At 36.5% G+C, this 25,224-nt stretch overlaps 2 protein-coding genes across 2 annotated transcripts in view; both read right to left on the bottom strand.

Moving 5' to 3' along the window:
* Positions 1-244: 244 nt before the first annotated feature.
* LOC140166931 (uncharacterized) lies at positions 245-8,888 on the bottom strand. Its single transcript, XM_072190416.1, has 11 exons — positions 8,774-8,888; positions 8,522-8,635; positions 8,267-8,380; positions 7,459-7,572; positions 6,955-7,068; positions 6,706-6,819; positions 6,462-6,575; positions 6,207-6,320; positions 5,976-6,089; positions 4,301-4,539; positions 245-1,248 (listed from the first exon to the last, which is right to left on the bottom strand). The coding sequence occupies exons 1-11, from the start codon at positions 8,886-8,888 to the stop codon at positions 1,201-1,203; spliced, it is 1,314 nt and encodes a 437-aa protein (XP_072046517.1). The 3' UTR covers positions 245-1,200.
* A 154-nt stretch (positions 8,889-9,042) lies between these two features.
* LOC140166930 (uncharacterized) overlaps positions 9,043-25,224 on the bottom strand; it is a 55,731-nt gene continuing 39,549 nt past the window's right edge. The window contains exons 11-26 of the mRNA XM_072190415.1: positions 24,651-24,897; positions 24,124-24,240; positions 22,359-22,613; positions 21,837-21,953; positions 20,924-21,172; positions 20,402-20,518; positions 18,998-19,252; positions 15,961-16,077; positions 13,018-13,272; positions 12,583-12,699; positions 12,081-12,335; positions 11,633-11,749; positions 11,221-11,475; positions 10,777-10,893; positions 10,379-10,633; positions 9,043-9,203 (exon numbers count right to left, since the gene is read on the bottom strand). Coding sequence (XP_072046516.1) covers positions 9,043-9,203; positions 10,379-10,633; positions 10,777-10,893; positions 11,221-11,475; positions 11,633-11,749; positions 12,081-12,335; positions 12,583-12,699; positions 13,018-13,272; positions 15,961-16,077; positions 18,998-19,252; positions 20,402-20,518; positions 20,924-21,172; positions 21,837-21,953; positions 22,359-22,613; positions 24,124-24,240; positions 24,651-24,897 — 3,006 coding nt within the window. The remainder of the gene's footprint in view (positions 9,204-10,378; positions 10,634-10,776; positions 10,894-11,220; positions 11,476-11,632; positions 11,750-12,080; positions 12,336-12,582; positions 12,700-13,017; positions 13,273-15,960; positions 16,078-18,997; positions 19,253-20,401; positions 20,519-20,923; positions 21,173-21,836; positions 21,954-22,358; positions 22,614-24,123; positions 24,241-24,650; positions 24,898-25,224) is intronic.

Raw genomic sequence — 25,224 nt, 5'->3', positions numbered from 1 at the left:
TTAATTCGACACAAACAAAACAGCTGAAAAGAAAATTCTGTTGGTGAACAGCAACTACAACATAATATTACATCAGAGATTAGAAATATTCATGATTGAGATGTATAAAACATTTATAATAATAATAATAATAATAATAATAATAATAATAATAATAATAATAATAATAATAATAATAATAATAATAATAATAATTATTATTATTATGGAGGGGGGGGTAGGGTGCGTTACCCTAAGCCTGGGGTCGTGGATCCCGGAGTCATAGGGATCCGAACAAATTAAGTGGTCCTTGAAAATGCAAGGAAAATGCGGACATCTCTTATTGCTGCTGCACTAGCAATTTATTACCCCAAAAAGTGTTGAATTTTTTTCGGCGCGGAAAAAAAAAAGTTGGGGAAATCAATTAAATGTAAAAAAGAGGGTCGTGTCATTTAATGGTTTGAAGGTGAGTAACGCTAGTTAATTTTTTGATCGGCCCTAATATGTTAATCTTCTATTAGCATTATTAAGGCTTTACCTGCTTTTGCCATGGTTGAGGCTACATTGCTGTTCTACTTTTCAAAGTTACTGATACTGTCGGCATTTGCCATGAGTTGGTTAAGTATGTGGCACATAAATTGGCAAAAGAAACTGTATTCCTCTTATTGTCTTTACAAGGTTTTTTTTACCGTGTGAGTGTTATTAAGTTAGTATGGCAAAAGGAATTAGCATGAAAAAGATACACCCGTTTACCATATCAGGGCCGTGGTAGCCAGGGTACTAGTATCTCGGATGATCGGAATAGACTCAATACACTGCTCAAGTACTTCCCCCATCCCACCCATTTCGGGGAATGTGGGGCGTTCATTGGTGGGGATTGTAAGCTGGGATTACATGCGGATTAACAGGTTGTTGTGCCCCAGGGGTGGGGAATGAATCGTTTTGTAACATTGTTTAATTTTCAGACCCCGCAACCTAAGGAATGGCAACGGTAGAAACAACAGGAAAGTGTGGTAGGTAATGCATTATAAATAGTGGTCCCCATGGGTCAGAGTATATACTTAAATGTAATTAGTCTGAAAATTACAAACCCCATCCTTTCCCCATATTCCCGGGATAGGGGTGGGGGAAGTATTTGAATAGTGTATAAGGTGTTCATATTTCTTGGAACAAGTCACTGGTCAGCCACCACTGCGAAATGACGATTCCATAATTTATTCCTTAGTAGAATCCATCACCTCCATCAAAATATTGACGTTGATACATTGTCTGAAATTTAATATACAGAATCATAATGAAACGTCACATTCAATAATGCAATTTGTTGACAAACAAATATGACATAAACGAATTAACGTAATTAGCGAGATAAGTCTCACAATGAAGCACCACAATGGGGTTGGAAACCAGAGGGGAGGGGCAATGAAGCACTGTTATGCCCAAATCAGATTGTACGTATCAACTAGCAAGTCAAACATTTTTGCAATACGGTCGAAGGAATAATGTTGTCATTGGCATTGCAAGATGTCTGCTGGGATGGCCAAATAATGAGCATAGCTGTTAAAAAGTTTTGTGAACACAGAAGTAGATCAATCATGATGCAGTCATGTCTACAGTTAAAGAAGCTAAAGAATTAAAAGCTATTAAACCAAGATAACACTAATTGAAAACAGCATACTGCAGTTACTGTCCGTTTTCCTATACACAATACACAGTGCTCTTTCCCATTGACGCGTGACCTCTACAAATAGCCTACGTTAAAAGTATGGGGATATGCCTAGTTAACGTCGCTGTGTGAAAAATAACCGGCTAATATTAAAAGTACTCTTCTAAAGTTCTAGAAAATATAGTTTTGTAACATGTCCTAAATTTTTAGCTATTTTAGATGTTTGGAAATATGCGTACTTTGGTGTTTTAGTTAATGTTATAGGTAATAGTACATTGCCTAGTTAACGTCGCTGTGTGAAAAATAACCGGCCAATATTAAAAGTACTCTTCTAAAATTCTAGACAATATAGTTTTGTAACATGTCCTAAATTTTTAGCTAATTTAGATGTTTGGAAATATGCGTACTTTGGTGTTTTAGGAAGGATATGTAAACGACAGATAACACCAAAAATATGAAGAAATTATTTCCAAACCGTGTTAAGTCTGCAAACCACCATGTTTCTCATTTTTAAGAACGCTGGTTAACAATAAGCACGTATTGTCTCATTTCGTAAACAAAGACCACACAGATTTGTTCTCTAGCGCTCGCTTTATAATCGTTCACCCAACTGAAAGTATAATCCCAGCTCATTGCTCCATTGTACGTGTAAAGCAGACACATATGTTGTGTGTATTTAACCAGAGAAGATATGATTTAATCAGTTGAGCTGTTTTCAATGAGTGTTATCTTGGTTTAATAGCTTTTAATGGGGTTTAAGTCCTGCAAAGGTCGAGTTGAATTCTACTGTAGACATGACTGCATCATGGCTCAACTGATTAAATCAGATCTTCTCTGGTTGTGCACATGTGTCTGTTTTACATCTGCGGTATCGCAATGAGCTGGTATTATAATTTCAGTTGGGTATTAACCGATTATAAAGGAAACGCAAGGAAACAATGGTATGTGGACCTTTGTTCACGAAATGAGACAATGGTCTGCTTTTTGTTAACCAGCATTCTTGAAAATGAGCAACATTCAGGGCTGTCAACTTTTTGGAATTGCTTGGCGTGAGACAGAGGCGTGAGACAGAGGCGTACCGGGATTTGCCGACTCCAATGTTCATTTTGTACCATGATTATTTGAGCCACGGCGCACGAGAATGTGAAAAGCGGGGGGTAGGAGCAACACATTATTCATGACGATGCGTGAGATTTTACTCATTTTCCAGCTTTTTGCGTGAGATTTACTACCTAGGCGTGAGATTATACTACCTTGGCGTGAGACCGTGACAAAGTGACCCAATGCGTGAGACTCACGGCCAATGTGTGAGAGTTGATAGCCCTGCATAATGATTGTTGACTTAACACGGTTTGGAAATAGTTTCTTCATATTATTTGGTGTTATCTGTCGTTTACATATCCTTCCTAAAACACAAAAGTGCGACTATTTCCAAACACCTAAATTAGCTAAAAATTTAGGACATGTTACAAAAACTATATTTTCTAGAATTTCATAGAATGCTTTTAATGTAGCTTGTACCGTTTTTTTGTGGCATCCTTCAGAACTGAACGTCCGTTACCAATATTTTCGGTCAAATCTCCATTCAATTAACACGGGGAGTTGGCTAGCTATGAGCTAGCTATGCCTTGCCCTTACTCATATTTTACGAAAGTGCGACTATTTCTGGACATCTAACCTAGCTGTAATTTTAGGTCATGTTAGGGAAATATATTTCCTAGAAGTTTGGAGAATACTTTAAATATTTTTCACACAGTGATGTTAACTAGGCAAATGCAATATACTTCTAACATACACTATTTGTAAAGGTCGCGCGTCAATGGTGAGAGCACTGTGTATTGTGTATAGGAAAACGGACAGTCACTGCAGTATGTATCTTAATTAGTTGAACTCTCAGTTTGTGAAATTTATTATGGACAATTTTTTTTCAATAGACGTAATGCATGGGCAAGAATTTTCAGCAAAAATGAGACTATAATCGAAAACTGAATCAAAAATACCAGTTAACGTCTGACGATCAACTCCCGACAGCCCGTGATTAGGCTGTTAGTAGCACGTAACAGGAAGGCTGATTTATCTGGTGCCTTCATCGGAGAAAAGGAATCGCAGAAAGGAAGGCAAAAAGCAACATTTCTAGGCATTGTTGACATGATGCCTTCAGAAAAGAAAGTTTCCATTTACTAACCTTTGAGACGGTTTGTATGTTTGAACCTGAAACTAGTATACCTGAATATATTTCAGGTATACTAGTCTCAGGTTTGAACACAGGATCTGTGGTTTGAAGTACATTTTTACTGCTGCTTTTTAAATTTCAACCATCACGACAAATCGTAAACACATTTTTGATTGACAGGTGACGTCAGAAGCAAACTAGTATTTTTTTAATCTATGTTTTATTTCAGTATCCAATTGACCTTTTCGGTGAATCCCATAAGCCTTTGCGAGTACACCTAAGAACTCGTCATTCTGCGTCACGCCGCTCCGCACCGATGCGCACATCGCTTATCGAACATCGTTACTGCGCATTGCAAGTCGGCGTGACGTCAAATGACGAGTTCTCAGGTGTACTCGCAAAGGGTTATGGGATTTACCGAAAAGGTCAATTATAATATGTCGTATCTTAGCTTCATATACTATCTCCTCGTACTAACTTACCTGCAACTGTTGGAAAATAGGTTGATTAGCCACTTCACTTTGCAATGGGCGGATTTGTTGGAAAATTGGTTGACTGCTAGTAAGTTCGTCACGTTGTAATGGGCGGTTTTGCATGTTTTGTGCAATATCGATGATATCTGCGTACCTTCTACAGAGGTAACACCATGCAAGTAAAAGGAGCATATTAAATAAGAACAGAATCAGGCCTACTATTATAACGATGATATTAAATGATGTACCTGTCAGGAAAGAGTGATAAAAGAAAAAAAAATCACGTTAGTGTTTTTAAGAAAGTCTTGACTTTATAAAACACAATTACATAAGATCATCGAGTGTTACAGAAAGTCGCTGCATACTGCAGTTACTGTCCATTCTCCTATACATAATACACAGTACTCTCACCATTGACGCGTGACCTCTACAAACAGTGCATGTTATAGCCTATGGGCATTGCCTAGTTAACGTCACTGTGTGAAAAATAATCGGCCAATATTTAAAGTATTCTCTGAAATTCTAGAACATATAGTTTTGTAACATGTCCTAAATTTTAAGCTAATTTAGGTGTTTGGAAATATTCGCACTTTGGTGTTTTACTGTATGTTATAGGTAATAGGGCATTGCCTAGTTAACGTCACTGTGTGAAAAATAACCGGCCAAAATTCTAAGTATTCTCTGAAATTCTAGAAAATATAGTTTTGTAACATGTCCTTAATTTTTAGCTAATTTAGGTGTTTGGAAATATTCGCACTTTGGTGTTTTAGGAAGGATATGTAAACGATAGATAACACCAAAATATATAAAGAAATTATTTCCAAACCGTGTTAAGTCTGCAACCATTATGTTCCTCATTTTCAAGAATGCTGGTTAACAATATGCACACTATTGTCTCATTTCGTACACCAAGACCCACCCAGTATTGTTACCTTGCGTTTGCTTTATAATCGTTCAACTGAAACTATAATACCAGCTCATTGCTCATTGCACAGGTAAAACAGAAACATGTAGTGTGGATTTAACCAGAGAAGATCTGATTTAACATAGTTGAGCTGTCTTCAATGAGTGTTATCTTGGGGTTTAAGTCCTGCAAAGGTCATGGTGAATTCTACTGTAGACATGACTGCATCATGGACCATTTTGGCGCAAGACACACATTATAAACGAATCTTATAGACGAATCCAATTTTACGCATTCCTAAATCTCAATGGCGGCCATAGCTAGGACCCCCCTTCGGTCTATCCCACCTAAAAAGTGAAAAATGATGTGGCCTTGGCGGGGATATTAAACTGCATTTCATCACCCGTGTTACACGTAGACAAAAGAATGATGAAAGTTTACAACACAATACAATTCAACATCGGTTTTTAAATGGTTTAAATGGATTTAATCCACCCAATTGGGCAGTAACAACACCTGTTTTGTGTAGACGGGACCCAGTAATGGCCGACTGAATTCTGACCATCACTTGGCTCGTTGGATTCGTCTATAAACCATTTAGCACCATTCAAGGACGCAGCTGCTATATACATGCGCGAACCCTAGTCAGCCTAAACTTCAATAGATGTTAGAGACAATGAATGAGAATTAGACTACATATTTATCGTTAATAATCAGTTATAGTGCTACATTTATGTCAAATATCATTAATGGAATAGAACCAACAGAAATGAAGGTTACCTGGACTTGCACTGCCAAATTGACAAAGGTTTCCGGAAAAACCACTGCCACAGACACAGACGTCGGTTCCTATACATATTCCATTATTGGCACAACCATTCCCATTATCGCACACTGAAAATTATAAAGGTTTATCATTACTACATAATAGTTCTGCTACATTTATGTCAATATGATTCAAATCGCATTAATTCGTGTATTTGGAATAGAGCCAACAGTAATGACGTTTACCTGGACTAGCACTGCCAAATTGACAAAGGTTTCCTGTAAAACCACTGGCACAGACACAGAGGTTGTTGTCTACACATATTCCATGATTGGCACAACCATTCGCACCCCCACAAACTGAAAAGTATAAAAGTTTACCAAGACTACATATTTATCATTACTATATAAACAGTTCTGCTACATTTGTGTCAACATTATTCAAATCGCATTAACTGGGGTATGTTGATGTCGAATAGAACCAACAGTAATGAAGTTTACCTGGACTTGCACTGCCAAATTGACAAAGGTTTCCGGTAAAACCACTGCCACAGACACAAACATCGGTTCCTATACATATTCCATTATTGGCACAACCATTCCCATTACCACACACTGAAAATTATAAAGGTTTACCAAGACTACATATCATTACTACATAATAGTTCTGCTACATTTATGTCAATATGATTCAAATCGCATTAATTCGTGTATTTGGAATAGAACCAACAGTAATGAAGTTTACCTGGACTAGCACTGCCAAATTGACAAAGGTTTCCTGTAAAACCACTGGCACAGACACAGGAATCGGTTGCTACACATATTCCATTATTGGCACAACCATTCCCATTACCACACACTGAAAAATATAAAGGTTTACCAAGACTATATATTTATCATTACTATATAAATAGTTCTGCTACATTTATGTCAACATGGTTCAAATCGCATTAACTGGTGTATGTCGAATAGAACCAACAGTAATAAAGTTTACCTGGACTAGCACTGCCAAATTGACAAAGGTTTCCGGTAAAACCACTGCCACAGACACAAACATCGGTTCCTATACATATTCCATTATTGGCACAACCATTCCCATTATCACACACTGAAAATTATAAAGGTTTACCAAGACTACATATTTATCATTACTATATAAATAGTTCTGCTACATTTATGTCAACATGATTAAAATCGCAATAACTGGTGTATGTCGAATAGAACCAACAGTAATGAAGTTTACATGGACTAGCACTGCCAAATTGACAAAGGTTTCCGGTAAAACCACTGCCACAGACACAAACATCGGTTCCTATACATATTCCATTATTGGCACAACCATTCCCATTACCACACACTGAAAATTATAAAGGTTTACCAAGACTACATATTTATCATTACTATATAAATAGTTCTGCTACATTTATGTCAATATTATTCAAATCGCATTAACTGGTGTATGTCGATGTCGATTAGAACCAACAGAAATTAAGTTTACCTGGACTTGCATTGCCAAATTGACAAAGGTTTCCGGTAAAACCACTGGCACAGACACAGAGGTTGTTGTCTACACATATTCCATTATTGGCACAACCATTCGCACCCCCACAAACTGAAAAGTATAATTGTTTACCAAGACCACATAAGTATTTTAATTTGAATGAAGCAATAAGTTTTTTTGGACATTCTTACACCTCAAATGATAAAACTAGAATGTTCCATGGTTTTCTATGCACCTGCGCTTCCCACGGGGTGGGGGGTGGGGGGTGGGGGCTGTCGAAGGTCATAGTGGGGCCAGAATTTAAAATTGTTCTATCATATGTTGTAATATACCTCAAATTGTTCCTCTCAATGCTAGGAATAAAAAAAGTCAATTGTCATTCTGCACTATAGAATGCTTTAGGAGTTATAGCGTAAACTAGGTTAAATGTCAAAGATCTCACGCACATAGGCCAAAGTTTCAAAATGAATTGATTCAATTGCAACTTTTCTCAAATTAATCCTCTTGGCAAACGAAATATGAAAATAATTTGTTTGAGAAATGTATAAGCTCAGAATGGCCTGAAATCATCGGTCAAAGGTTATCCATGTACATATTTCTTTGAGGTGCATTAACTCTGAAGGGGGAACATGACAATAAAATTGGCACAACCATTCCCATTATCACACACTAAAAATTATAAAGGTTTACCAAGACTATATATTTATCGTTACTAATAGTTCTGCTACATTTATGTCAATATTATTCAAATCGCATTAACTGGTGTATGTCGATGTCGAATAGAACCAACAGTAATGAAGTTTACCTGGACTTGCACTGCCTAATTGACAAAAATTTCCGGTAAAACCACCGCCACAGACACAGACGTCGGTTCCTATACATATTCCATTATTGGCACAACCATTACCACCATCACACACTGAAAATTATAAAGGTTTACCAAGACTACATATTTATTATTACTATATAAATAGTTCTGCTACATTTGTGTCAACATTATTCAAATCGCATTAATTGGTGTATGTTGATGTCGAATAGAACCAACAATAATGAAGTTTACCTGGACTTGCATTGCCAAATTGACAAAGGTTTCCGGTAAAACCACTGCCACAGACACAGACGTCGGTTCCTATACATATTCCATTATTGGCACAACCATTCCCATTACCACACACTGAAAATTATAAAGGTTTACCAAGACTACATATTTATCATTACTCTATATAAAATAGTTCTGCTACATTTTTGTCAACATTATTCAAATCGCATTAACTGGTGTATGTCTAATAGAACCAACAGTAATGAAGTTTACCTGGACTTGCATTGCCAAATTGACAAAGGTTTCCGGTAAAACCACTGGGACAGAGACAGACGTCGGTTGCTACACATATTCCATTATTGGCACAACCATTACCATTATCACACATTGAAAATTATAAAGGTTTTATACCAAGACTACATATTTATTATTACTCTATATAAAATAGTTCTGCTACATTTTTGTCAACATTATTCAAATCGCATTAACTGGGGTATGTCGATGTCGAATAGAACCAGTTAGTTAGTTCAGCTACATTTATGTCAACATGATTCAAATAGGAATTGGAATAAAACCAAATAAAGTTTACCTGGATTTGCACTGCCAAATTGACAAAGGTTTCCTGTAAAACCACCGCCACAGACACAGACGTCGGTTCCTATACATATTCCATTATTGGCACAACCATTACCACCATCACACACTGTAATTATAAAAAAAATTTATCAAGACTATACAAGTATTTTCATTTTGAATGAAGCAATAAGTTGACTAACTTATTATACATGTTATATCACCTATCATACTGCAGTTACTGTCCATTTTCCTATACATAATACACAGTACTCTCACCATTGACGCGTGACCTCTACAAACAGTGCATGTTATATGTATATGGGCATTGCCTAGTTAACGTCACTGTGTGAAAAATAACCGGCCAATATTTAAAGTTCTCTCTGAAATTCTAGAAAATATAGTTTTGTAACATGTCCTAAATTTTTAGCTAATTTAGGTGTTTGGAAATATTCGCACTTTGGTGTTTTAGTGTATGTTATAGGTAATAGAGCATTGCCTAGTTAACGTCACTGTGTGAAAAATAACCGGCCAATATTTAAAGTTCTCTCTGAAATTCTAGAAAATATAGTTTTGTAACATGTCCTACCTAAATTTTTAGCTAATTTAGGTGTTTGGAAATATTCGCACTTTGGTGTTTTAGTATATGTTATAGGTAATAGGGCATTGCCTAGTTAACGCCATTGTGTGAAAAATAACCGGCCAATATTTAAAGTTCTCTCTGAAATTCTAGAAAATATAGTTTTGTAAAATGTCCTAAATTTTTAACTAATTTAGGTGTTTGGAAATATTCGCACTTTGGTGTTTTAGGAAGGATATGTAAACGACAGATAACACCAAAAAATATGAAGAAATTATTTCCAAACCGTGTTAAGTCTACAACCATTATGTTTTCTCATTTTCAAGAATGCATTTAACAATATGCAGACTATTGTCTCATTTCGTAAACAAAGGCCCACACAGTATTGTTACCTTGCGTTTGCTTTATAATCGTTCACCCAACTGAAACTATAATACCAGCTCATTGCTAATTGCACAGGTAAAACAGAAACATGTGTAGTGTGGATTTAACCAGAGAAGATCTGATTTAACATAGTTGAGCCAATGTGACGTCACACCTACCACTGTGACGTCACAGGTCAATAACACAGAGCCAATTCACATCACAAGGCCTGATGAAGCGTCAGAGATATGACGTGATATTGTAGTCAACAAAAACAGTAAGTCCAGTTGGAAAGATTTATAACCTAATCTAACACTATAAACTGCTGTAAAATAAAGAGGGAAAATAGAAAAGTTATATACCGGGTGCATCGTCGTCATATATTAAAACCATTGCCTTGTTCAAATCACTAAGAGCATCACCTACAGGTGCATCAGAAGGTAAACTAAGTTCAACCTGAAGATACTCATTTCCTTCGGCAATATCATCCGACAAAATAACTAGCTGTGATGTCTTCACTGCCTCGGTGTTAGCAGTGAAAGTAATTTCCTCGCCTGATTTGATGGTGTAATCAAGTCCAACGCCTCCTGTTGCTGTGATATCCATTGTTGAGAGTACTGTTATAATAATAATTATAATAATAATAATAATAATAATAATAATAATAATAATAATAATAAAAATTGTGAATCTTGTGAACAAAGTTCCCAATGTTTGGGATTTACTTTCATTGACCTTCCTCTTTTTTCATTCTACTTACAAACAGTGGTTCCTTGGCTCAGGTCGCCCCTCTTGGTGATGGTGATCGGAATCATTACGTTTCCAGCGTCGGTTTCAGTAGCAGTGTAAAATCCGCAGTCTAGGCTGTACCAGGTAACTAAGAACATTTATTTTCAATCAAAAATATACGATATAAATTAAAGATCATGATTCCCAAAACATATGTGCTCTAAACAATTTCCAAGTATTTTCAAAATCAACCTCCATGATGCATTGCCACAATTACGTCATTTCCGGAGTCATGGTCCCGATGTATTTGTTGTTGTTGTTGTTGACTATCGGTATTCTACATCTTTACATCAATTAGGATTATTCTTTAAATTAATTAACAGAGTATCCAACAAATTGCTCATTCTTATTGCCGTCTTCATTATGTAGCGTGTTATAAACTACAAAGACTAAAGGATAATAGGAAACAAATTACCGGGTGCATCGTCGTCATATATTAAAACAAGTGCCTTGTTCAAATCACTAAGAGCATCACCTACAGGTGCATCAGAAGGTAAACTAAGTTCAACCTGAAGATGCTCATTTCCTTCGGCAATATCATCCGACAAAATAACTAGCTGTGATGTCTCCACTGCCTCGGTGTTAGCAGTGAAAGTAATTTCCTCGCCTGATTTGATGGTGAAATCAAGTCCACCGCCTCCTGTTGCGGTGATATCCATTGTTGAGAGTACTGTTTAAATAATAATAATAATAATAATAATAATAATAATAATAATAATAATAATAATAATAATAATAATAATAATAAGATTGTGAATCTTGTGAACAAAGTTCCCAATGTTTGGGATTTACTTTCAGTGACCTTCCTCTTTTTTCATTCTACTTACAAACAGTTGTTTCTTGGCTCAGGTCGCCACTCTTGGTGATGGTGATCGGAATCATTACGGTTCCAGCGTCGGTTTCAGTAGCAGTGTAAAATCCGCAGTCTAGGCTGTACCAGGTAACTAAGAACATTTATTTTCAATCAAAAATATACGATATAAATTAAAGATCATGATTCCCAAAACATATGTGCTATAAACAATTTCCAAGTATTTTCAAAATCAACCTCCATGATGCATTGCAACAATTACGTAATGTCCGAAGTCATGCTCCCGATGTATTTGTTGTTGTTGTTGTTGTTGACTATCGGTATTCTACATCTTTACAATCAATTAGGATTATTCTTTAAATTAATTAACAGAGTATCCAACAAATTGCCCATTCTTATTACCGTCTTCATTATGTATAGTGTTATAAACTACAAAGACTAAAGGATAATAGGAAACAAATTACCGGGTTCATCGTCGTCATATATTAAAACAAGTGCCTTGTTCAAATCACTAAGTGCATCACCTACAGGTGCATCAGAAGGTAAACTAAGTTCAACCTGAAGATACTCATTTCCTTCGGCAATATCATCCGACAAAATAACTAGCTGTGATGTCTCCACTGCCTCGATGTTAGCAGTGAAAGTAATTTCCTCGCCTGATTTGATGGTGTAATCAAGTCCACCGCCTCCTGTTGCCGTGATATCCATTGTTGAGAGTACTGTTATAATTATTAATAATAATAATAATAATAATAATAATAATAATAATAATAATGATAATGATAATGATAATGATAATAATGATAATGATAATGATGATGATAATAATAATAATAATAATAATAATAATAATAATAATAATAATAATAATAATAATAATAATAATACAATTGTGAATCTTGTGAACAAAGTTCTCAATGTTTGGGATTTACTTTCATTGACCTTCCTCTTTTTCATTCTACTTACAAACAGTTGTTTCTTGGCTCATGTCGCCCCTCTTGGTGATGGTGATCGGAATCATTACGGTTCCAGCGTCGGTTTCAGTAGCAGTGTAAAATCCGCAGTCTAGGCTGTACCAGGTAACTAAGGACATTTATTTTCAATCAAAAATATACGATATCAATTAAAGATCATGATTCCCAAAACATATGTGCTATAAACAATTTCCAAGTATTTTCAAAATCAACCTCCAAGATGCATTGCAACAATTACGTAATTTCCGGAGTCATGCTCCCGATGTATTTGTTGTTGACTATCGGTATTCTACAGCTTTACATCAATTAGGATTATTCTTTAAATTAATTAACAGAGTATCCAGCAAATTGCCCATTCTTATTGCCGTCTTCATTATGTATAGTGTTATAAACTACAAAGACTAAAGGATAATAGGAAACAAATTACCGGGTGCATCGTCGTCATATATTAAAACTATTGCCTTGTTCACATCACTAAGAGCATCTCCATCAGGTGCATCAGCAGGTAAACTAAGTGTAACTTGAAGATACTCATTTCCTTCAGCAATATCATCCGGCAAAATAACCAGCTGTGACGTCTCCACTGTCTCGGTGTCAGCGGTGAATGTTATTGTCTCGGGCATTTTGATGGTGTAATCAAGTGCAGCGCCTCCTGTTGCAGTGATGTCCATTGTTGAGAGTGCTATAATAATAATAATAATAATAATTATTATTATTATTGAAAACCCTGGTTCTTTCAAATGCAATATTGGATCCCCTTGAAATAATAAAATAACCAGACCATAAATCTTTTGACTGTCTAGTACATTCTTAAACACTTGAGAACGTTCCTGCAATCTCATTGGTTCTTACCCGTGTGATATGACACGATATGACACGGATCGGCGCGTGTGCATCAACGCGATACGCGTGCTCGCTATTTGAACCAATCGGAGGCGCATAGCAACAACGGGACTGATCGATTTTAAGCCCTAGGTAGTTCCTTGTAAAATGTAGGATTTAATTTGATTAAAATTACGTATGATATTTCTATTTGAATTTAAGTGTTTAAGAATGAGAATAAAGGTATTGTTTTTAGCCGCTGTCGTGCATCTATCGTCTCATATAACACGGGCGACGTCATTATTTTTGGCGTAATACAACTCTGCTTCGCCTCGTTGTTTTACCTAAAACCAATACCTTTATTCTCTAATTTATCAACAAATTATACAGATCCTATGTTACAACTTGCATTTCGATGTGGCAGTCAGCCTGGTTCTTCCAAATGCAATATTGGATCCCCTTAAAATGATAAAATGACCAAACTATAAATCTGTCGTATGACTGTGACATTTAGAGAATAAAGGTACTGTTTTTGGCCGCGGGAGTGCATCTATCGTCTCATATAACACGGGTGACATCGTTATTTTAAGTAAAACATTCGCCGAGTTGTTTTACGCCCAAAATAATGATGTCGCGTGTTACACGAGACGATAGATGCACTCCAGCGGCTAAAAACAATACTTTAATCTCATTCTTAAACACTTCAATTCAAATTAATATATTAATCATAAGTATACCAAATTTGTATCATACAAATGATCAGTGTCATACTGGGTTCAGCCTTCGGCTTCACCCAGTATGACACTTCGCGCACGATAATTTCCCGTACCATACCTTCGCTTCACCTAATAACGAATAATATATTAATCATAAGCATCCGGGATAAGCATACCAAATTTTAATTAAATTAATTCCTATATTTTACAAAGAATTACCCAGGGTTTAGAATCGATCAGTCCTGTTGTTGCTATGCATATCCGATTGGTTCCTATAGTGCAAACGAGTAACGCGTCGATACGCACGCGCTAAGGCGTGTGATATTGTGTCATACCACACGAGGAAGAAGAACCAATAAGATTGCAAGAACATTCTCAAGTGTTTAAGAATAATCAACAAATTATGCGGATCCTATGTTGCATTTTGACGGGGCAGTCATTTCCATAATCACTGGAAACTGATGTGTACCAATCATTTTGATACAGTCTGTACACTTGATCTGTGAACTTTGTCTTTTTTAAAGACAATTTTTGTTTAGATTTACTTTAATTGGCCTTCCTCTTTTTGGGTGGGTGCGGCGTGCCGCACCCACCCTGTATTCTCTGACTATTGACCTACTTTTTCACATGCCGCAGTGTTGAGAAAATATTCGTGCCGGTTATATCCCAAACACCCACAGAGGTGATAGTTTACGGCGAGTTTTGTAATTATTACTTGATTTTGATATGTAAGAAATACGATAAAGTCGTCATAGGCAGTAATGTGTTTGTATTAAAAGAAATAACAAAAATAATTATTTAAGTAATAGAAATACTATTTGGAAATTGCAGCAAGATTTGCAGATGTTTTTATTTGAACAGTACCAGTTCACCAGTTTTGCTAGTTTTCCTAATCTTTGGGCTAAATTAATAGCATCGTGAAGGTCATATATATCATTTTATACTGACAGCTTCGGCATGTAGGCCTATCCAGCTTGTATGTGCATTGTGTTCAGTGTGTACATAGGCTATTTACTTTTCAAATCTTGTGACAAATAGTGCTTGTATAAGGTATTATAGACAAATTATTAGAATGCATGTGCACCAGTAGAACTGGCCCAGGTTGAATAAAATAAATAAACATATGAATGAATATTTTATTCCCTGGATTATTTTTGTTGGGACAAAATAATGATATAGTTTGACGCTTTGAAATACAGTTATGTTAATCATAATAAAATACAAAGATAAAAAATAATATCGAAATATTGTAAAATCAAACATTTCCCCTCATAAGTTGCAATACAACATATTGAGGAAATTGATATGACAGATTTTTAAACTTTGATATGGAAAGATACCCCAGCCCTGTTGTCTCACCAGAGAAGATGAGCAGAAGTCTTTCTATCTGATGATAAAAAAACCACTCTAGGTATGATTACGAAAATGTTTTAAATAACTATTATCTACAAAAGTTTTATAACCATGTTTTATATAAAATGTTAACATAAAACGTCTTGTGTTATGATGTGAAGGGTTAATATAAAAACAGGGAAAATCTGTTCCAACTGACCAGCAGAGAACAAAGGATAAGCAATAGATCAGATTAAAATCAGGGCAAATATGACACAACCTCCAATGGGGGAATAACAAACGTATAAACGTATAAAGTTAAAAACTCTTTTAACTTTGTTTATACGTTTTGTGTTATTCCCCTATTGGAAATCGATGTTGTGTCATATTTTCCCTGTTTTTAATTGTGAACTTGACTTACTCATTCTTTCATTTCTCTTGACAATTTTTCATTTGCCCACCCTATTCCTTTTAAAGGAATTTTTATTCATTCTACTTACAAACAGTGGTTTCTTGGCTCAGGTCGCCCCTCTTGGTGATGGTGATCGGGATCATTACGGGGTCTGTGTCTTCTTCAGTAGCTGTGTAAAATCCACAGTCTAGGCTGTACCAGGTAACTGGTTTTGTTTAATTAACAAATACAAGTTTTCAATTAAAAATCATAATTACCAAAGACACATGCGCTGTAAACAATTTCCAAGTACTTTCAAAATTAACCTCCATGATGCATTGCACCAATTACGGCATGTTCGGAGTCACGCTCCTGATATGTTTGTTGTTGACTATCGGTATTCTACATCTTTACATCAATTAGGATTATTCTTTGCTCAAAAACTACGAGTATTTACTTATTAAGACCTGCGAAGTTTGAATGAAGTAAAAAAAATTGTATTGTTTTTATCCCAAATGATGTTTTACCGATAATAACTAAAAGCAATGGTCAAGCACATTTCAAAGTATACACATTTTCATTTCCAACTTAGGGAGTGTTCATAAATACTCTGGTGGGGGGGTGGGGGCTGGAAAATATGTAGGGGGTCAAAATTTTTAGGAGTTCTGAATAGGGGAGTTAAAAAGTTTTGGGTGTATGAACAGGGGGGGTTAAAAAATTTTTCGGCACATAGAGGGGGGGTTTAAAAATTTTTTGCGCGCTGCGCGCGCAAATGTTCCCATATTGAACCAGAACAAAAGTACATATGATCCAGTGTTAAGAATTGTCGTATATAACTTAATTTTGAGGTTTGTGTCAGTTCTTTCTGGTCAGCTCTTTAAATCACTAAAAGCTGCAATATCTTTGCTCTTCTTTAGTGTAGACAATTTTTACAATAATGTTTCGTGTAGTACAGATTATTCTTTTATTATCACTGATATATACAACTAAATCATGTTGCATTACAATTATAGGTGGAGGAGGCTTGGAGAACCGGGGTACACGTCTTACCCTCTAATTTTTTTTCCATGGGGGGACATCCCCTAAAAATCCTTAAAGAAGAAAAAATAAAGCAATAATTCCCATGTGCAACTTTTTTTAGCACATCGAAAAGCACCATGGTTTTGGGCCCAAATAGGGTAAAATTGCACAATTTTGCGCTATGCGAACTGGCCCATCAATTTAAGAGCAAAACACACCATTTCGGCAGTAGTCTAGACAGGGGCAGAAGGGCCCTGACAAAAAAAATGAAAGAGAAAAGTGCGACTCCAAAAAAAAAATGAAAGAGAAAATCTGGAGGGCAAAGAAAAGGAGCAAGGAGATCGACCCTTTTGCATATAAATTCAACCCGATCATGGGCCAAAATAGTGTAAAATACAAAATGTTTGCATGCTGTGTGCCCGATAATAACTAAAAGCAACGGTCAAGCACATTTCAAAGTATACACATTTTCATTTCCAACTTAGGGAGTGTTCATAAATACTCTGGTGGGGGGGGGCTGGAAAATATGTAGGGGGGTCAAAAAATTTTAGGAGTTCTGAATAGGGGGGGTTAAAAAAGTTTTGGGTGTATGAACAGGGGGGGTTAAAATCTTTTTCGGCACATAGAGGGGGGTGGGGGGTGTAAAATTTTTTCACACGCTGCGCGCGCAAATGTTCCCATATTGAACCAGAACAAAAGTACATATGATCCAGTGTTAAAAATTGTCGTATATAACTTAATTTTGAGGTTTGTGTCAGTTCTTTCTGGTCAGCTCTTTAAATCACTAAAAGCTGCAATATCTTTGCTCTTCTTTAGTGTTGACAATTTTTACAATAATGTTTCGTGTAGTACAGATTATTCATCTATTATCACTAATATAATTATATACAACTAAATCATGTTGCATTACAATTATAGGTGGAGGAGGCTTGGAGAACTGGGGTACACGTCTTCCCTCTATTTTTTTTTCCATGGGGGACATCCCTAAAAATCCTTAAAGAAGAAAAAATAAAGCAATAATTCCCATGTGCAACTTTTTTTAGCACATCGAAAAGCACCATGGTTTTGGGCCCAAATAGGGTAAAATTGCACAATTTTGCGCTATGCGAACTGGCCCATCAATTTAAGAGCAAAACACACCATTTCGGCAGTAGTCTAGACAGGGGGCAGAAGGGCCCCTGACAAAAAAAATGAAAGAGAAAAGTGCCCTTCTGACAAAAAATGAAAGAGAAAATCTGGAGGGCAAAGAAAAGGAGCAAGGAGATCGACCCTTTTGCATATAAATTCAACCCGATCATGGGCCAAAATAGTGTAAAATACAAAATGTTTGCATGCTGTGTGCCCACATTGTCACAATAAAGGCATTTTCATCCCATCATGGGCAAAATACACAATTTTTGCATGCGTTTTGTCCCAATAAAGCCTTTTTTTGAAGCTCAAATACATGTACAGTCTCTCTAAAAAACAAAACCGGTATATGTATTTGCAACTGCAATTCATTTTCTCGTCTGTGTCCCTGAAATTTTATTCACCCCCCGACCAAGAAAACTGGTAATACATAGGCATAGTAAACATAGGCGTAGATCCCGGGGGGATGGCACATTCAACCATCTCCCCAATGTTGACGCTTGTATGTGTGTTTCTGACCAAATTAAGCTCATATTTGGCCATTTTAGCCCCTAAGTACAAATTTTGCGCGCTTCGCGCATATGTTATCCACTTTTACATCAAATTTTATTCGTTTAGCTTCCAAATGGCAAAAAGTTTAGTGTGCTACTAAAAACATTTCCACAATTCCACATCAATGACATGCGTACAATTTCATTGCACTTGAATACAAATTTTAGTATCATTAATGCCATTTGAATGTTAGTAGAATTGAATTAGTAGAATGGCACATTATGATGGTGGGGGGGGGGGGAGGGTCAAAATAGTTTTGAACCTATATGAGGGGGGGTCAAAAAAGTTTTAGGTCCATTAAGAGGGGGGGTCAAAAAAGTTTTGGGTTCGCGAAGAGGGGGGGTTAAAAAAATTTTCGACATGAAAAAAAATATTTTCCAGCCCCCCCACCAAAGTATTTATGAACACTCCCTTAGCAAGAGGCAGTGCAATAGCAAACATATTACCGGGTGTATCGTCGTCATATATTAAAACTATTGCCTTGTTCACATCACTAAGAGCATCTCCATCAGGTGCATCAGCAGGTAAACTAAGTGCAACTTGAAGATACTCATTTCCTTCGGCAATATCATCCGCCAAAATAACCAGCTGTGACGTCTCCACTGTGTCGGTGTCAGCGGTGAATGTAATTGTCTCGGGCATTTTGGTGGTGTAATCAAGTGCAGCGCCTCCTGTTGCAGTGATATCCATTGTTGAGAGTGCTATAATAATAATTATTATTATTATTGAAAACACTGCTTCTTCAAATGCAATATTGGATCCCTTGAAATAATAAAATGACCAGACCATATATCTTTTGATTTGACTGTCTAGTACATTAATCAACAAATTATGCAGATCCTATGTTGCAACTTGCATTTCGATGTGGCAGTCAGCCTGGTTCTTCCAAATGCAATATTGGATCCCCTTAAAATGATAAAATGACCAAACTATAAATCTGTCGTATGACTGTTTATGACATTTAGAGAATAAAGGTACTGTTTTTGGCCGCTGGAGTGCATCTATCGTCTCATATAACACGGGCGAAATCGTTATTTTAAGTAAAACAACGAGGCGAATTTTACGCCCAAAATAATGATGTCGCGACATTAATCAACAAATTATGCAGATCCTATGTTGCAACTTGCATTTCGATGTGGCAGTCAGCCTGGTTCTTCCAAATGCGATATTGGATCCTTAAAATGATAAAATGACCAAACTATAAATCTGTCGTATGACTGTTTATGACATTTAGAGAATAAAGGTACTGTTTTTGGCCGCTGGAGTGCATCTATCGTCTCATATAACACGGGCGAAATCGTTATTTTAAGTAAAACAACGAGGCGAATTTTACGCCCAAAATAATGATGTCGCGTGTTACACGAGACGATAGATGCACTCCAGCGGCTAAAACAATACTTTAATCTCTTAAACACTTCAATTAAAATTAATATATTAATCATAAGTATACCAAATTTTAATTAAATTAATTCCTATATTTTACAAAGAATTACCCAGGGTTTAGAATCGATCAGTCCTGTTGTTGCTATGCATATCCGATTGGTTCCTATAGCGCGTACGAGTATCGCGTCGACGCACGCGCTAAGGCGTGTGATATTGTGTCATATCACACGGGGAAGAAGTTGAAGAACCAATAAGATTGCAAGAACATTCTCAAGTGTTTAAGAATAATCAACAAATTATGCGGATCCTATGTTGCATTTTGACGGGGCAGTCATTTCCACAATCACTGGAAACTGATGTGTACCAATTATTTTGATACAGTCTGTACACTTGATCCGTAAACTAAAAAAAGACAATTTTTGTTTAGATTTACTTTAATTGACCTTCCTCTTTTTCATTCTACTTACAAACAGTGGTTTCTTGGCTCAGGTCGCCACTCTTGGTGATGGTGATCGGGATCATTACGGGGTCTGTGTCGCCTTCAGTAGCTGTGTAAAATCCACAGTCTAGGCTGTACCAGGTAACTGATTTTGTTTAATTAACAAATACAAGTTTTCAATTAAAACTCATAATTACCAAAGACACATGCGCTGTAAACAATTTCCAAGTACTTTCAAAATTAACGTCCATGATGCATTGCACCAATTACGGCATGTTCGGAGTCACGCTCCTGATATGTTTGTTGTTGACTATCGGTATTCTACATCTTTACATCAATTAGGATTATTCTTTGCTCAAAAACTACGAGTATTTACTTATTAAGACCTGCGAAGTTTGAATGAAGTAAAAAATAAAAATAAAATTGTATTGTTTTGATCCCAAATGATGTTTTACCTATAATAACTAAAAGCAATGGTCAAGCACATTTCAAAGTATACACATTTTCATTTCCAACTTAGCAAGAGGCAGTGCAATAGGAAACATATTACCGGGTGTATCGTCGTCATATATTAAAACTATTGCCTTGTTCACATCACTAAGAGCATCTCCATCAGGTGCAACTGCAGGTAAACTAAGTGCAACTTGAAGATACTCATTTCCTTCGGCAATATCATCCGGCAAAATAACCAGCTGTGACGTCTCCACTGTGTCGGTGTCAGCGGTGAATGTAATTGTCTCGGGCATTTTGGTGGTGTAATCATCGCCTCCTGTTGCAGTGATATCCATTGTTGAGAGTGCTATAATAATAATAATTATTATTATTGAAAACACTGGTTCTTTCAAATGCAATATTGGATCCCCTTGAAATAATAAAATGACCAGACCATATATCTTTTGATTTGACTGTCTAGTACATTAATCAACAAATTATGCAGATCCTATGTTGCAACTTGCATTTCGATGTGGCAGTCAGCCTGGTTCTTCCAAATGCGATATTGGATCCCCTTAAAATGATAAAATGACCAAACTATAAATCTGTCGTATGACTGTTTATGACATTTAGAGAATAAAGGTACTGTTTTTGGCCGCAGGATTGCATCTATCGTCTCATATAACACGGGCGAAATCGTTATTTTAAGTAAAACAACGAGGCGAAGCCGAGTTGTACGAGTATCGCGTCGATACGCACTCGCTAAGGCGTGTGATATTGTGTCATATCACACGGGGAAGAAGTTGAAGAACCAATAAGATTGCAAGAACATTCTCAAGTGTTTAAGAATAATCAACAAATTATGCGGATCCTATGTTGCATTTTGATGGGGCAGTCATTTCCACAATCACTGGAAACTGATGTGTACCAATTATTTTGATACAGTCTGTACACTTGATCCGTAAACTAAAAAAAGACAATTTTTGTATAGATTTACTTTAATTGACCTTCCTCTTTTTCATTCTACTTACAAACAGTGGTTTCTTGGCTCAGGTCGCCACTCTTGGTGATGGTGATCGGGATCATTACGGGGTCTGTGTCTTCTTCAGTAGCTGTGTAAAATCCACAGTCTAGGCTGTACCAGGTAACTGGTTTTGTTTAATTAACAAATACGAGTTTTCAATTAAAACTCATAATTACCAAAGACACATGCGCTGTAAACAATTTCCAAGTACTTTCAAAATTAACCTCCATGATGCATTGCACCAATTACGGCATGTTCGGAGTCACGCTCCTGATATGTTTGTTGTTGACTATCGGTATTCTACATCTTTACATCAATTAGGATTATTCTTTGCTCAAAAACTACGAGTATTTACTTATTAAGACCTGCGAAGTTTGAATGAAGTAAAAAATACAAATAAAATTGTATTGTTTTTATCCCAAATGATGTTTTACCGATAATAACTAAAAGCAATGGTCAAGCACATTTCAAAGTATACACATTTTCATTTCCAACTTAGCAAGAGGCAGTGCAATAGCAAACATATTACCGGGTGTATCGTCGTCATATATTAAAACTATTGCCTTGTTCACATCACTAAGAGCATCTCCATCAGGTGCATCAGCAGGTAAACTAAGTGCAACTTGAAGATACTCATTTCCTTCGGCAATATCATCCGGCAAAATAACCAGCTGTGACGTCTCCACTGTGTCGGTGTCAGCGGTGAATGTAATTGTCTCGGGCATTTTGGTGGTGTAATCAAGTGCAGCGCCTCCTGTTGCAGTGATATCCATTGTTGAGAGTGCTATAATAATAATAATTATTATTATTGAAAACACTGCTTCTTCAAATGCAATATTGGATCCCCTTGAAATAATAAAATGACCAGACCATATATCTTTTGATTTGACTGTCTAGTACATTAATCAACAAATTATGCAGATCCTATGTTGCAACTTGCATTTCGATGTGGCAGTCAGCCTGGTTCTTCCAAATGCAATATTGGATTTCCTTAAAATGATAAAATGACCAAACTATAAATCTGTCGTATGACTGTTTATGACATTTAGAGAATAAAGGTACTGATTTTGGCCGCGGGAGTGCATCTATCGTCTCATATAACAGTGGACTTCGGGTATATATATAAATGCGCATATATAAATGCGCACGTGACATCTACAAGTCGCCATACCGTGTTCAACGATGTAAGGTACCCGGATGTGCACAAATTCCACACGCAAAAGTATAGGCGAAAATGACAGGTTACAAGGAAAATTGTTTTTGCAAAATAGTGGCATTGATTGCAAAGGGCAAAAGAATTTGACCCGAAACATAAACTCTTTATTTGTATTTTCCATCACGGAAAAAACCAATTCATGACGGAAAAGCTAGATATAGCTGATTTAAAAACTTATATTTCATTATTTCCGTGCTAAATGGGCGTGGCAATTGGCCATATTGATGACGAAAGGTGATTCTTACTGGCATTAAGGTCAGAACTGAGTAGCTGCCGATGATGTTATTTGATAATTTTTGCACGTGATGATAGGGAACTTAGGGGGCTGTCATTTTTTCGGAATGGGTCATGGATTTATTTATTTGGGAGTCACGATAAATATCCCCCACCCCCGTAAGTGCCGCCACTGAACAATAACCCTGACCCTAGTTTTAACTCTAATTTTAACGTCAATTGACGAAACTATAACTTTAGCCCTTTTCGGAATAATGACCCTCTCGAACTAATAGGCTAGATGTCCCCGCCCGACCTCCTCAACCCAAACTTACTCATTCGCTCAAAAATTGACAAAAAACTAATTCAAAATGTGTTTTTAAGCACCTTTTTGTGTCCCCCATGCTAAATCGGTGATCTGTACACCCTTTGACCATGTTGACGTACAATTTAGAGTATAAACACGTAGATGACTGTACATGATCTAATCATCCCGGCTGGAAGATGTTGAGGAAGACTCGCATATTATACATCACGCTCATACGTCGCTCATACGTCGTGGTTCCAATAGCGAGTACGAGTATCGCGTCGACACGCACGCGCTAAGGCATGTGATATTGTGTCATATCACACGGGTAAAAACCAATAAGATTGCAAGAACATTCGCAAGTGTTTAAGAATAATCAACAAATTATGCGGATCCTATGTTGCATTTTGACGGGGCAGTCATTTCCATAATCACTGGAAACTGATGTGTACCAATCATTTTGATACAGTCTGTACACTTGATCCGTGAACTTTGTCTTTTTTAAAGACAATGTTTAGATTTACTTTAATTGACCTTCCCCTTTTTCATTCTACTTACAAACAGTGGTTTCTTGGCTCAGGTCGCCACTCTTGGTGATGGTGATCGGGATCATTACGGGGTCTGTGTCTTCTTCAGTAGCTGTGTAAAATCCACAGTCTAGGCTGTACCAGGTAACTGATTTTGTTTAATTAACAAATACAAGTTTTCAATTAAAACTCATAATTACCAAAGACACATGCGCTGTAAACAATTTCCAAGTACTTTCAAAATTAACCTCCATGATGCATTGCACCAATTACGGCATGTTCGGAGTCACGCTCCTGATATGCTTGTTGTTGACTATCGGTATTCTACATCTTTACATCAATTAGGATTATTCTTTGCTCAAAAACTACGAGTATTTACTTATTAAGACCTGCGAAGTTTGAATGAAGTAAAAAATACAAATAAAATAATATTGTATTGTTTTTATCCCAAATGATGTTTTACCATTAATAACTAAAAGCAATGGTCAAGCACATTTCAAAGTATACACATTTTCATTTCCAACTTAGCAAGAGGCAGTGCAATAGCAAACATATTACCGGGTGTATCGTCGTCATATATTAAAACTATTGCCTTGTTCACATCACTAAGAGCATCTCCATCAGGTGCATCAGCAGGTAAACTAAGTGCAACTTGAAGATACTCATTTCCTTCGGCAATATCATCCGCCAAAATAACCAGCTGTGATGTCTCCACTGTCTCGGTGTCAGCGGTGAATGTAATTGTCGGGCATTTTGGTGGTGTAATCATCGCCTCCTGTTGCAGTGATATCCATTGTTGAGAGTGCTATAATAATAATAATTATTATTATTGAAAACACTGGTTCTTTCAAATGCAATATTGAATCCTCTTGAAATAATAAAATGACCAGACCATATATCTTTTGATTTGACTGTCTAGTACATTAATCAACAAATTATGCAGATCCTATGTTGCAACTTGCATTTCGATGTGGCAGTCAGCCTGGTTCTTCCAAATGCAATATTGGATCCCCTTAAAATGATAAAATGACCAAACTATAAATCTGTCGTATGACTGTTTATGACATTTAGAGGTACTGTTTTTGGCCGCGGGAGTGCATCTATCGTCTCATATAACACGGGCGACATCATT

Source organism: Amphiura filiformis, chromosome 12 (genome assembly GCF_039555335.1).
Source record: "Amphiura filiformis chromosome 12, Afil_fr2py, whole genome shotgun sequence".
Classification (NCBI taxonomy): Eukaryota; Metazoa; Echinodermata; class Ophiuroidea; order Amphilepidida; family Amphiuridae; genus Amphiura; species Amphiura filiformis.
Note: the sequence above shows the minus strand (reverse complement) of the source record. Positions and strands in the feature narration are given on the sequence as shown.

Excerpts from the sequence above, each read along its gene's own strand:
- LOC140166931 (XM_072190416.1), bottom strand. The coding sequence starts at position 8,888 with ATGTGTGATAATGGTAATGGTTGTGCCAATAATGGAATATGTGTAGCA. Across the intron at positions 7,069-7,458 it reads ATTTGGCAATGCAAGTCCAG|TGTGTGATAATGGGAATGGT; the intron begins GTAAACTTAATT and ends TATAATTTTCAG. Across the intron at positions 6,820-6,954 it reads ATTTGGCAGTGCTAGTCCAG|TGTGTGGTAATGGGAATGGT; the intron begins GTAAACTTTATT and ends TATATTTTTCAG.